This window comes from Phyllostomus hastatus, unplaced genomic scaffold (assembly GCF_019186645.2).
Source record: "Phyllostomus hastatus isolate PE091 unplaced genomic scaffold, TTU_PhHast_1.1 phas_scaffold_46, whole genome shotgun sequence".
In the NCBI taxonomy this organism is placed as follows: domain Eukaryota; kingdom Metazoa; phylum Chordata; class Mammalia; order Chiroptera; family Phyllostomidae; genus Phyllostomus; species Phyllostomus hastatus.
Genome location: NW_025334032.1, coordinates 32,147,760 through 32,161,824, shown reverse-complemented (window position 1 = coordinate 32,161,824; position 14,065 = coordinate 32,147,760). Strand labels below are relative to the sequence as shown.

The 14,065-nt window shown below is 38.5% G+C and overlaps 1 protein-coding gene across 1 annotated transcript; it reads right to left on the bottom strand.

Annotated features, from left to right (window-relative positions):
• Positions 1-2,409: 2,409 nt before the first annotated feature.
• On the bottom strand, positions 2,410-4,855 carry CUNH8orf48 (chromosome unknown C8orf48 homolog). Its single transcript, XM_045821572.1, has one exon. It carries the CDS (start codon positions 4,743-4,745, stop codon positions 3,879-3,881), a length of 867 nt encoding a protein of 288 aa, XP_045677528.1. The 5' UTR covers positions 4,746-4,855; the 3' UTR covers positions 2,410-3,878.
• Between the last annotated feature and the right edge of the window lie 9,210 nt (positions 4,856-14,065).

The window sequence follows — 14,065 nt, the reverse complement described above, 5'->3', positions numbered from 1 at the left end:
AGCAGACAATTTTGACTTCATTAAAATTAACATCTGTGCAGTAAAGGATACTATCGAGAAACTGAAAAGGCAACCCACAGAATGGGAGAAAATATTTGCAACTCTTATATCTGACAAGGGCTTCATATTCAGAATATATAAAGAACTCCTATAACTCAACAAAATAGACAAACAGCCCAATTTTAAAAGTGGGTAAAGGACTTACATAAACATCTCTCCAAAGAAGATAAACAAATGGCCAATATGCACAAGAAAAGATGCTCAACATCACTCGTCATTTGGAAAATGTGAGTCAAAAGCAAAATGGGACAGCACTTTATTCCTACTAGGATGGTTATACTTTTTCAAAAGTGGAAAATGGGCAAGGATGAGAGGAAACAAACCCTGGCATGTCACCGCAAATGTAAAATGCTATAGCTCCTGAGGAAAGAATTTTAATGTTCCTTAAAAAGTTAAACATAAAATGACCGTGTGATGCAGCAATTCTACTCCTAGGTAGCAACCCCAAGCAATTAAAAACAGGTGCTCATTAGCCCTGGCTGGCGTATCTCAGTGGATTAAGCATGGGCTGCGAACCAAAGCATCACAGGTTCGATTCCCAGTCAGGGTACATGCCTGGGTTGCAGGCAATGACCCCCAGCAACTGCACATTGACATTTCTCTCTCTCTCTCTCTCTCTATCTCCCTCCCTTCCCTCTCTAAAAAAAATAAATAAATAAAATCTTAAAAAAAAACAGGTGCTCAGATATATGTCTGCTAATGCTCATAGCAGCACTGTTCACAATAACCAAAAAGTGAAAACAAAGTGCCCATCACAAATCAATGAACAATGTTAATATACACAAAGAAATATTATTCAGCCACAAAGGGGACAACATTCTGATACATGCTACAACATGAATAAATCTTGAAAACAGTATGCAATAAAATAAGCAAGACACAAAGAACAAATGTTATGATTCCACTTATATGAATATGTAGAATAAGCAAATAAATAAAGATAAACAGTACATTTGAGCTTGGTAAGATCTGGGAAGGAGATGAGAATAGGGAATTATTGCTTCATGAATCAAGAGTTTCTCTTTGGGGTAATGGAAAGTTTTGGAAATAGTAGTAACAGTTGCACAACATAGTAAATGTAATTATTACCACTGATAGTACAATTCAAAGCACTATTCAATAGCACTGAATAGTAGCAATGATTAAAATGGCAAATTTTATTTTATACAGGTATATATATTTTACATATTATGTGTATTTTATCACATATATATTTTTATCACAAGAAAAAAAATAGCAAGAACAAAAAGGTACCAAAGAGAGTACATAGTGAATTATCTTTAGTGTTTGTATTTGTATAAAGAAACACTGGAAAAATACATGAGAAACTAATATAAGTGGCCTCTTATGAGCTACATGCATAGCTAGCCACATCCACTAATTTGGTTGTACTAGTTGCAACACAAATATTCTGTCCTGGTTGGTAAGTAGCCACTCCCCAGTTCCCTGCATTGCCCCTGCCTCTGCTGCTATCCCAGGATGTCTGACTTCCCCACGATCTAGCAAATGTCAACCCTGGCGGAGTAGGGGTGCGACAGGCCAGCTTAGAATGAAGTCGGTTGGAAACAGTGTGGAAGGGCAGCTTTTCACACCAATTCTGTGATATCCTTTTGATTTTTGAGCCATGTAAATATATTACTTATTTTATAGTTAACATTTAAAACTAAATGAGGAAGAGGAGGGAGAGTAGGAGAGTGGAGCGTGAGGAAGGGGAAAAGAGAAGCACACCAGCTGGAAAAGGCAGTTAAGAAAATTTTAGTAAAACAAATGTGTACTTGTAAACCATAATGAGCTCAGAGAATTGCAAGTCTCGTACAGAGGCTTAATATAGAGGGGTGGGGAGAATAGATGAGATTATACAGGTAAATTTGGGCTTTAATATGTGGCCTTGATCAATTTAAACTATTCTTATGCACTGATTAGTCATTTAAATTTTTTCAGTCAAGGGAATTAATTGAACGGACGTGTACATTGGAAAGATAATGCTGAGAACTATACGGAGAAGCGCCGAGTGGGAGGGCTGAGATGCGGAAGTAGGTGGCAATGAGCTGGAAATAAGAAGTTATGGCCAGGAGACGCTGAAGAAGAAAGATCTAATGGTCTTGCTGAAAAATAGCTTCGGGTTTGAGTTACAGAGAGAAAAACAAAAGATGATTCTATGATTTCTAGCTTAGTTAACCACATGGGTGGATTATGACCTTTAATGGGGGGATTCTAAATGGGAAATTATTCAGAATTTTGATTATGTGAAATGTGACTACATGGAGATGCCAAAGATAAAGTATGACATAATGTGTATTTCAAATAGAAAGTTATTATGCAAATGTTAATGATTTGGTTTCCATTTTATTTAAGAATGACTTAAGAAATGCAATAAATTGTAGAGGAGAAGGAATATCTTTATGCATAAATGAACATCTAAAAATCAAAGAGTGGTATTGGAATATATTATAAATACAATTTTATGCTGATTTTTACAAATTTCTTTTTTGACCATGATAGCTTAGGTGTTAGACATGTAGAAAAATGACTTCTAGGTATTGTCACAAATTATAGGATCTATATTTTTATGAAAAATAAGTATAATTCCTCAGAATGCTAGCTAACATTTTCCCCTATAACTATATTTTCAAAAGACCATAGTATTTTCAGGGGATAATACTGTTTCATCAGAATAGAAATCAGGATGGACAAGAGAAGTTTCATAAACTCTTTATGACCAAAATAGTTTTTTAGATAATTTATTAGGGCATTCTTCCCTCAATTATACGTATACCTCCAGCTACCTCACTTTCTTCCACAGCTGAACTTCGAGAAGTAGTCTATACGCACACCCTTCATTTCCTTACATTTGTTCCTCAACACACTTTGCCTGTCTGGCTAATTTCTATAAGTGAAGTGGCTGTTGCTAAGGTAACCAGAGCCCAAGACGCGACTACAGCCTCTCACGTGAACTCTCTATGGCATTTGTGTGCTCATGAAACCCCTCCTCCTTGAAATAGTCTCTCTTTGCTGTCTGTGGCACTACACGTTCCTGGTTTTATGATTTTATGACAATTTCTTCTAACTCTCTGCTGGCTTGTTCTCCTCCATCCAGCCATTAACTGTGGAATCTCTCAGGAGTTGGCCGTACCTCTTGTTCACTTCTCACCCTCCCCTCTTCCAGAGCAGCGTACCACGTCTATGTCTTCAGTTTCCAACTACATGCCAATGGTCTGTGGCCCTTTCCCTTTACTTCAAATCTGCAGACTGTGAGCACAAATAACCAAAACTTTCTCAACCTCTCAAAGGGGATGCCTCCAATGTACCTCGAAACAATCCTGTCCAAATAATCACTCTTAATCAGTCTTATCAAACATGATCCTTGCCAATATTTCTGTATGTAATTTAGTGAAATTACTATTTATTCAAGTACAGAAGTCAGAAACTTAATAACACTCTCAGTATTTACCTTTCATTAAATACCCATATCCATTTCTTCACCAAGACGGTCAATGATTACCTCTCTAAGTATCTCTTACATTTCCGTGTTTCTATCTGTACTCTCAAAACCCTAGTCCAAACCACCAGGATCTCCCTGAAAAGATGCTGGTTTGGAAGTTTTTAGTCCTCGAATCTATGAAAAAAGCATAATAAAGTTTTAAGTTAGTTTCCAGACAGCCTGTAGAAATGATAATTACTCAAATACACAACAGAAACATCTATCCACATTACACATTATCATTAATAAACAGCATCTCCTGTTTGGTTAGAATAAAAGGTGTGAGAAGTGACAGAGCAAAAGCACTATTAGAATGCCAAGCGCTATTTCCATTCTGCTACATCTTCTGCTCTGTATCTGACCTTCCAAACCCAGAGTATCTCTTCTGACTTTTCTCCTTCAGTCTTTTCCAGATCATTCTGGGGTCATCTGAAAGCCTGGGAAGGCCCTGGTGTGCTTCTCCAATAAGGGTAAGAAAGTCTTTGGTATGAAGATGTTCATCTATTTTCTCTTGGAGTAGAAATGACTCCAGTAAAGTCTTCTTTCGTTTCAGGAAGGCAGATTGAGCCAATTCTGCTCTTTTTCTGTTACAGTTCGGACACCTGGAAGGAATGTGTTGCTTAGCCGTGGCCACCTGCTTCAGTGTTGCCATCATGTTTTTTAAACAGATTCTGTTCATAAGCTCATCAGGGACGGTACAGTTTAAGGCACCTATGTCTAAAGCCTCTGCATCCAATCTATACGGCAGCTTTTTATGTCTGCTGCTTTTTTTCTCCTTAGAGGTTGTTCTGTGATGGATCAGGTTTACCTTACTGGTGCAAAAAGACTGCAGGGCATTCAGTTGTTCATCAGATACCGGAGTGATTTCTGTTTGAAGAAGTTTAGTGTCTGGTTGGTACCGTCCACAGTTAGTTTCTTTGCCCTTGAGGTAGTTGATCCTTTTCCAACTAAACCTCCTTTCTGAAAGTTCAGATGGTTTGTCTTGATATTCCCAGCATGTGGTCGACTTCCCACTCCCAGGCCTGCTTCCAGAGTCCTGGGACCTGGGGGGCAGTCCTCCGGAGGAACTGAATGAGCCGGAACTCTGTACCTCCTCAGTGAAGGACGGGATGGTCTCACTGGAAAGGTCGGCCGTAGCGCTGATGTCCGTTTGGGCCAATTCACCTTGCTCCCCTGAATCCTCAGCTTCTAGGCGGGTGGCCATTCCGTTGCAACAGACTCAGCTCCTCGCCTGCTTTACCTTGCTTAAGACTGACTCAGGAACCAGTCAGACCCGAGACAGCACGGAATACCAGGTCCCTCTGGGTGCCGGCAGCTGAGCCGGGGCCCTCTTCCAGGTGGCGCCTTTCCGCTGCCTTGGCAACGCAAAGCGGTCATGCGCACTGGGTTGCAGCGCTGCGCTCCTCCCATTCCCCCCGCAACCAGTGCCGCTCCCAGCTCCCAGCAACGCAGACTCCGCCTGCAAGGTTTGAGCTGGGGTTGCAGGTTACCCTTTCTGTTCGCTGTGCGGCCGCTCTTCTCGATGCTCTTTTAAGTACAATATGTAGTGATCCTTGAGCAAAGTTGCAAGCACCTTTTCCTCGGGGGTCAAACAAGAGTATGTGTGCGAAGCCAGCAGGGATAGGCAGCCTCTGAACAAAGCCGAGAAAGTATGACCTACCGAAATGATTCATTTTTTTTCAAAGCAAAAAAACAAACAAAAAAACCCTGCTGACTAAAAATCGCAAGCAGAAACATGGAAACCTGTCTGCCCATGATTATAGCCAGGAGATAACCCATTTGAAGACCCTCTTAGTTATAAAAATCAAAATATTGAACCAATCCTATAAAACTCCTACACAAGAGGCTCCTACCTATATTTCCCCAGCCTCCTCTGAAGACTTTGCAGTGTTTCCAAATGACGGTGTTTCAGCTTCTTCGGTTCTGGCAGGGCTCCTCCGAATGGCACATCAGCAGCCCCCTTCCCTGCTTGTATGATTGATCACTGCTGCTCCTTAAAGTCCCTTTTCCTGAGAAGAGCCACATAGTCACCCCAGCTCCCAAACACTTGACAACCTTCCTTTCACAGCTTGCAACTATGTGTTTGAGTATTTGATTATTATCAAATCGCGCCAGTAGATTAAAAAAAAATCCCTGAGCGCAGAAACCTTGCTAGTGTGCCCCCACCTCCTCCCCTGTTCAGCAGGTACAGACACACAGGAGCTATTCGGGAAATCTCTGTTGAGTCAGTGAGGTGAGCGACTGTGGAAACAGAAATTAGTATTACCTCTCACAGTCCAGTGGGTTTTGGGGGATAAGTATTAACAGCGCAGAGAACTTCAATCTGTTCTTCCTCTGAACCCCCCAAATTCAGCTGTTACTCTTTGTACAACAGCCTTTTAAAAAACACAGTAGTTTTACAAACCACTGTTCTCAAAAATTATAAAATGTTGTCTATGGAGACTGACTTTTTCTAGGTCTTAGTGATGATCTGAGTCTACAACTTAGTTTATGTTAGATATTATTTCAGAGTTTCAAGAGAATGGGCTTCCTCGCTCAGTTCCTTCTGTGTGTATGTGTGTTTGTGACTATGTGTGGTGTTGTTATTCAAGTCTAGCCAGATATAGTTAATGCTATTCCAAAAATGTTCACTTTGGCAAAGAGTCAAAAGTCTGTAATGTTTACAAAACATCTCTCAAATATAAGCCATATTCATAATGAAGAAGAAAAGATTACAACTTCATTTATTCAACCCAAATTATATACCATAATAAAATATTGGTCTTTAAAAAGAGGTAGCAAATAATTTGTAGATAGTTCCAAGTAATTTCCAAGGCTCAAAATTTTCTATCTTAATTTTTATTTTAAAACCTTTCTGCCCTGGCTGGTGTGGCTTAGTGGATTGAGTGCCAGCCTTCAAACCAAAGAGTCTCTGGTCCAATTCCAGGTCAGGGCACATGCCTGGGTTGTGGGCCGGGTCCCCAGTGGGGAATGTGCAAGAGGCAACCACACACTGATGTTCCTTTCCCTCCCTCTCTTTCTCTCTTCCCCTCTCTCTGAAAATAAATGAAATCTTAAAAAAAAACTTCCTCATTCCCTGAATATTAACACATAAATCACCATAATACATATTATTCTCAAAAATACTGAGCAAGAGAGCTATACTTTAAGTAAAGTATATTCACATTTTGTAATATGGTAAATACTTTTAAGAATAACTTTGTCCCAGAAGCAGGTAAGTTTGGGGGAATATCCTGTAATTACTCAATTTCTTTGCAATAACTACCATGACCCAGGAAACTGTTTAACACTCCAACATGAATTTTCTAAGCAAGTAAAATAGCTGACAATACTATCATCAAATAAGAGTCACAAAGACAGAGGTCAGAGTCTGCTTTTAAACATACAAACTATTACTCTTTGTATAAATCTCACACTCTTTATTTTCATCTCTAAGTCCATCATGGAATAAATTTAAAGGCTATTCTACTTCAAATCTACACTGCTCTTTTCTCTTTTCTATATATAAAATAAAAGTAAATTGTGCCTCCTTTCTTCTATGTGCGAGTTGTCAGTGATGTACAAGTGAAAAGAAAATTCCAACCATTACATAACTACTAGCAAGAAATCTATATTCTGTACTGTTAAGGGAGATTGTTAAGAGATCTGTGAAGAAGTATAATGTCTTACACTATTTTTTTAATTAGATGTTTCAAGTGAGACAAAAAACAAGAGTGTATAAAGGAGAAAGGGAGTGGAGAGTTGAAACTTTTATATTTTATCTAAAGTTTTTTTATGCTATACCAATGGATACAAATCATTCCAACTTGCTAAATGGAAAGCAGATTTAATCAATACTTTCAGAAAAAAAATTACAGTATAACATTTTAGGCATTGTATTTGTATTGTTTTATCAGTAAAAGACCAAGGGATTGATAGAGAGGAGATATTTATAGCTTTCTCAGAAAATTCATAGCAATATTTCAGCATCTCACTATGTTTTAGAATTACTCTTTATTTAGGGAATATCTGTGCACCTTGATGGAGTCATTATTTGTTGCAAAACTAAAATTAATTATCTAAAATTAAAACCAAATATTTCAACCAATACTCAAATGTACAAAGAAAATGCTGCCTATTTATTTCTTGTTATAAATGTAATCTTCTTTATAAGGTCTCACCCATTCTAGTAGCTATGGAAAACTATTAACTTGGTAATTAATGATATCCCAGACATTCTCATGTAAGTCAGTCTCCTTTTAGCCAATATTCAGTCAATGCTAAATTCAACTCCCAAAGGAACTATTTCTTCTTTCCTAAGATGGTGCCTACATAGAGGGAAACCTTTATCATCCTTGGAGCATTTGGTGTTTGGGGCCCTAACTTTGCGCTTACCCTTTAGCTGGTCTTCACCACGTAGTGCAGGTGGTTCTTGGGTGTGTGGCATTTTCCACTAAGGCCTAATTAGTCAGTTTGTTTCCAGGGTCCTGACAAAGTCCAAGGCTCAAGGCACTTCTCCAAACCTCCCCTCCTGGCTGTCTCCTGACACCCACTTTCCAAAAGCACCCATGGGTACTTTGACTCCTTCCTGGAGGCTGGTCCTGTTTCTTTCAAAATCATGCCGAGAAATGGCACAGGAACAAGGGAATGTGCTCTGGCACTCACAGCACAGCCTAGAGGCCTTGCCACCCCACCACCTCTCAGGAGACTGCCTCTGGCAAGCCTTCCCTCCAGCAAGTTCAAGCATCTTGACATCCCTTAGGGACTGCTGGGGATCCTGGGTCATTTATATATAGACCACCCTGTGGCTGAGGCAGCCTGGGGTGGGAGTAGGAAGGAAAGAGACGAATGGGGTGTTCCTACCTAACCACACTATGGCACTGCTTGTATTGTCCTGCCATCGTCATTTCTTTTGTCATAGCTCTTCTTTCAGCTTTTCCTCAAAAGTCAAATATGCTTTGTGGTTATAAAGCTTACCCAGAGAGAAAGGGAATAAAAAAAATCAGTCTTCCTGTCTGATCCCCTTCCTCTCTCATCTCTTTCTTTGGAGGGAGAAGGGCACACTTTCTGCTTCTTCCTGTCTGGTGAGCCCTTCTCCCAGGTACAGAGTGCCCTCCTTGCCACAGTGGCATTTCGCCTGCACCCCCTCCTGGAATATTCTTCCAATATTGCCAGTGCATTGCTCAGCATATCTAGATTTGTTTAAAAACTTAAGTTTAAATAAAATTAAATCCTGCCAGTATAATGATTTTAATTTTGAAATTTCCTTATAACCATTGCCTTGAACTCAATATCTGATAGTTGACTTGCCTGAAATAATTTTTAAATATGTGATATTTATTTAAATTTTTTTCTAAATAATTATGGGCAAATGAATTTAATGTAACTCTTATAAACTAGAAACACACTTTGAGCCTAAGCATTCAGAATATCATAATTTTAATCACCATATTTCTTAGAATTAAGAAAAATAAGCATAATCTCAGTTATCTTTTCTTAAAAGAAATTCCCAGAGATGTTAAACATTCTCAGTTTCTTGTGCAGTGTATGAATTTGCTACAGTTGCTATAATAAAGGACCACAAACTGAGTGACTGAAACAACAGAAGTTTTGGGAGGCAGAAGTTTTGGACGGTAGAAGTCCGAAATCAAGGAATGGGAACAGTTGGTTCCTTCGGAGGACAAAGAAGGAAGAATATGGTCCAGGTCTCTTGGCCTGGCTTGTAGGTGGCCATCGTCCTGTTCTTATGGCATGCCTCCATGTGTGTGTCCCTGGGTCCAAATCTCACCTTCTAAGGATACCAGCCATATCGTTGTCCACTCACATTGTAATAAACTCGTTTTAACTTGATTACCTCTATAAAGACTATCTCCAAACACAGTCACATTCAGAAGTCCTGGGGCCGAGGACTTCCACATAAGAATGTGTGGAGGGGATACGATGTAGCCATAGCGTGTGGTTTTCCTGGGAAACAGGTTAAAGGCTGATTAGACAGTCTGCCTCCCGGATAAACTTTTAGTATAAAAGTGCATGCAATTTACTAAGAGACAAAAATAGAGTTGTTTAATTCAGGGATTCCAGAAAAGACAAACTCCTTTACAGGTTTACCTAGAGCTACAGTCTAGTAAGTAAGGTGGAGTATATTTGTAAGTTAATGAAGAAGTATTTCAATACCTTGGTTTGTTTTATTTAAAGGCCCACGGGTGCCTGGCGATTGCAGTATGTTCTCAGACACTCTCACAGCATATTGACTGATTACTCACATTTGGGTTTTTAGTAAGAAATTATTGTCCTCATTAGAAAATAATTAAAATTTAGCATTAAAATTTTAAACAATCTTTTTTGGTGTAGTTCGGGATTTTGAATGTATTTAGACATTAAGCACTGAATTAACACTACTCCATCTATCTGGTAAAATTGCAAACAAGTTTAGCTCATAAATTATTCAGTTATTAGAAATAATATCTCCAATATATTTAAGGGCATCAATGGTGATTTTCTTCATGACAAATAATGTTACCTGTGAATGCAAAATGTATGATCTCCTTTGCCATTTTGTCTTGAAAATTCTGTCATAACAACATAATATGTAGGTTCTCTAGATTAGTCCAATAGATAACTGCATTCTTCATTTTCCATTCATTGTAGTTCAAATTTAGAACCAATCATTCTCAGCATCTTTATGCAATTTTATGCAGTTAGGTCCCTGAGTCTGTGGGCAATGCTATTTAAGACTGACATTTAGGGAATTAATATAAATCAGACCCTAAATATAATGTATTTCTGTTCAAAGCAAAGAGGAAGTATGAAATGAATTCAGAAAAGTTGCCATGAATTTGAACTTGTGTTATATAGTTTTGTGTTCTCCTTGAGGGACAGAAGTGGCTCTGGATAATAGGGCAACAGACTGGAATTCACAGTGGTTTTCCTGAAAACTACTACATAGAACTATTTTTCAATAGTTCCCACTCAATATCTTTGCAAAGCATTTTACTGTAATTTTCCTACTTACAAAGTAAGCTTTCACTGTAAAATGAATATTCATATGATTGCATAGGGTTGAATGACATAGAAATTGTGCATAATCTCATTTGAGGCCAATCTTTCTGTAGAACTATTTTATTGAAGTGTCCCGTGCAATCATAAAAACATCGCTCTGCTCTGCAGAGACATCTAATGCAATAAACTGAGCTCACAGGCTCAACGTATTTTATCTCCTTATTTTAGATAGGCATTTTCCAAAAACAAACTCTATCGCTGAAGAATGTATGACTGTTTCTTTAGAGCCTTCCATGCTTAACTTGAAAGCTGTCAACCCAGCAGGCTGAAACAGAGCAAGATTATGAAACCTGAGTGAATAGCTCATTCTTCATGCCCATGCCCTTGCTGCGTGCTGCCCCGTGGTACAAGCCTGAGAGGTATGCACTATGATAGCTAATGAAGCACTTCCTTTATGCCGCGCTGACCAGAACTCTTGTTTGAAGCCTGTATATTATGCCACGGAAACCTCACAATGTCAGCCTTTGTCTGGTTGGCGGTGGCTGTTTCTTGTTTTTTTCTGTGGCCAGATTTCAAGCATCAGACTTGTTAGACCCTTTACTAATAAGTGTGGCTGTCATTAAACTACTTTCTGTTGTTAGTAAAGCTGTTTTTGTTTGTTTGTTTTGTTTTGCTTTTGTCCGTCCCCTTTTTATTATAGCATCTTCAAAGCCAAGGTTTTATCATTTCAAACTACCTGGATATAGAAACCTGGAGGTGAAAGCCACTGGGCCTCCTGCAACTCTCTCTTCTATGTTAAGTATCGTGATAACAATTAACATTATAAGAACAAAAACAAGAGTAAAACTTACCCAGAATGAAGAGAATGATATTGAGTGGATCAAAATGAATCCCCTCATCCTAAATGTGACTGAGAAGTATTCAAAGTGGTCTGCTTGTGACATGTTAACATATTATTTTTATACCGTGTTATCTGATCAGGCATCTTCCTTCCCTCAACTACTACAGCAGAGGTATGTCCCCACGTAAGCTTTGATAAAGTGACCTAAAGAATAATCAAGAGTAACTGCCAAAGCTGTCCATAAAAAATATGTTTTAGCTAACTTACATGCAAACAAGAAAAGTTAAAATGTTCTTCAGAGCCTATAAATTTCAAAAAGAAAGTATTATAAACTCCTTCCTCTAACTTGAGTTGTATTAGTCCCTTCATTTTTGTTTCTTGTAATATAAAACAGGCAGCAGCACCCATCTCTTGGGGTGGTGGTAAGTATTAAATGGGATATCATAGGCTGGAGCTTACTACCCGATACAGGGTAGAGATTTTAATCACTGTCATCATTACACGTCTGGGGTAAATGTAATGGGCACCAGAAGACCAACATCTTTCTAATACTGGCTCCTCCATTATGAGTTATCTAATTTCTTGGCATATTATGCTTTATTATTTCTTTTTAAATTATATTTTGTTGATTATGCTATTATAGTTGCCCTAATTTTTTCTCCTTTACCCCCTTCCACCCAGCAACCCCCACTCCCTCAGGCAATCCCCCCACCATTGTTCATGTCCATGGGTCATTTGCAGGCAAGAAGGGATTGGCAAGAAATATTCAAAGTCATGAAGAGCAGGGACCTGCAGCCAAGATTGCTTTACCCAGCAAAGATATCATTTAGAATCGAAGGGCAGATAAAGAGCTTCCCATACAAAAAAAAGTCATCTAATTTTTAACAGACATTTCACTTTTGATTCTTAGGTTTTGTGTTTGTGTCTTACCTACCTGACATGATTGTCCAGAGCACAAGGAAACTTAAACATGTAGATATGCTTTTACAAATCACTGTTATTCTATTACAGTTGTATATAAATATACTTTGAACAAATAACTACATACAAGTTACTTCCTCAAACTAAAAAGTGAAGTAATTAAAATATATAACTCCATAGGCCCTACTATCTCCACATTTCTACCATCTTTATATATTTTCTGATCTTCTGGTTTTAGCAAGATTACCAAACTTTTCAAGTCAACCGAATGTAAATGCCAAAAGAGTACATCTCACAATGTCAGCCTTTGTTCTAGCTCATGGTCAAGTTCCGCCCTTTCCTTTGCTCAAATGTATGCACCAAACTTGTTAAACTATTCAAGCACAAATACGTGTCCCTCCTTCGAATTTATTTTGTTTTCCTCCATTTTCTTTCTAACTTGAGATTTAAAATGTTTTTTATCAAATTTTCTAATCTTTGACCAAGGAAAATGGCTTGAGTGAATAGAGCCATAATCTGAATTAGCTTCAGATTTCAACTTCATGTTGGAACATAAGACGTGGCATTATAACACATTCATATTGTAATCAGAACTGTAATAACATTAATGCATTTTGTTAGACTTGTAGTATTTCCAGTAATTGCTAAATCACTTCTCCCTTCCAGTTACATAGTAAGATATTTTAAAGTATCCCTTTAAAAAAACTACTGAATTCTAACAAATAATTTTGAAGTATATTTCTGTTCCTCATTCCCACCCAATACTTGTTCAGGATTGTCTTCAGAAACAAAATTTCAATTTTGGAGTGGAAATTGGAGTGGGAGTTGAAAACTACAAATATGGCTTTTGCCAATCTTTTAAGGATTGTATGCAAATCTTCATTTTTTAAGTATTTAACTATCTCACAGAAAAAGATATCTAGATAAGCATCTATTTTATACCTGCCAAGTATATCTGAACAAAATGATTAACCAAAGTAAAGACAAACTCCATGTGAGATGTCATGGTATTTTGTCAATGGTTTCGGGAATTTATGGGGAGTATCAAATTCTCATCTAGATTTGATGCTTCTCAGGGTAGGCACTATTTTTTCCCATCTCTCTGGCACATCTGCCCCTCCCCACCCCCAGCACTCTCTCGCAATCGGTACTGCAATGGCCCAGTGACTCAGAAACATCATGTTCTCAGTGCAAAAGGAATTCAAAAGGAATGCCCAACCATAAACTTCCACTTATATAGTATTCAATTTCCCATAAGAGCACACAATATTTTTTAAAAGCTAAGAAATTTGATTTTCTAGGTTTTTTCCTACTGCCACTAAATAAGGGATTTATGCCATCAAAAGCTTAGAATTACCATGTATTAAAAGTAATCAGACAAAACAGAAATTGGGTAAGTGGAATATGGACAAGAAATTGGTTATTAGGTTAAAAACTCATGAGACACAGAGCAGAAACCAGCAAATGAGCCACGGAGTCTGAGTCTTGGGAGTCGGCCGTAGGCCCCTCCTCTCCCCACCACGCATCTCCCATCAATCACAAAATCCCGTTGACGCCTCTCCACGCTGCTACTTCTCTCCAGCCCCTTTTCAAGGCCCCTGCTACAGGACACCATTCTTTTTCACAGGATCTAACGTGCCTGTCTTCAAGTTGGCCTCACAGCCTCTAGACAATTCCTGCATCCTTCACTTCCTTTCTCCCTTCTTTCCACTCCAACTCCTTTCTAAATAATTCTGCAGACACGGCAGCCAGAAGGAAGCCCAGCTCAGACTATGCCTCTCCCT

Bases quoted from the DNA above. Each gene is read 5' to 3' on its own strand.
- CUNH8orf48 (XM_045821572.1), bottom strand. From the start codon at position 4,745: ATGGCCACCCGCCTAGAAGCTGAGGATTCAGGGGAGCAAGGTGAATTG.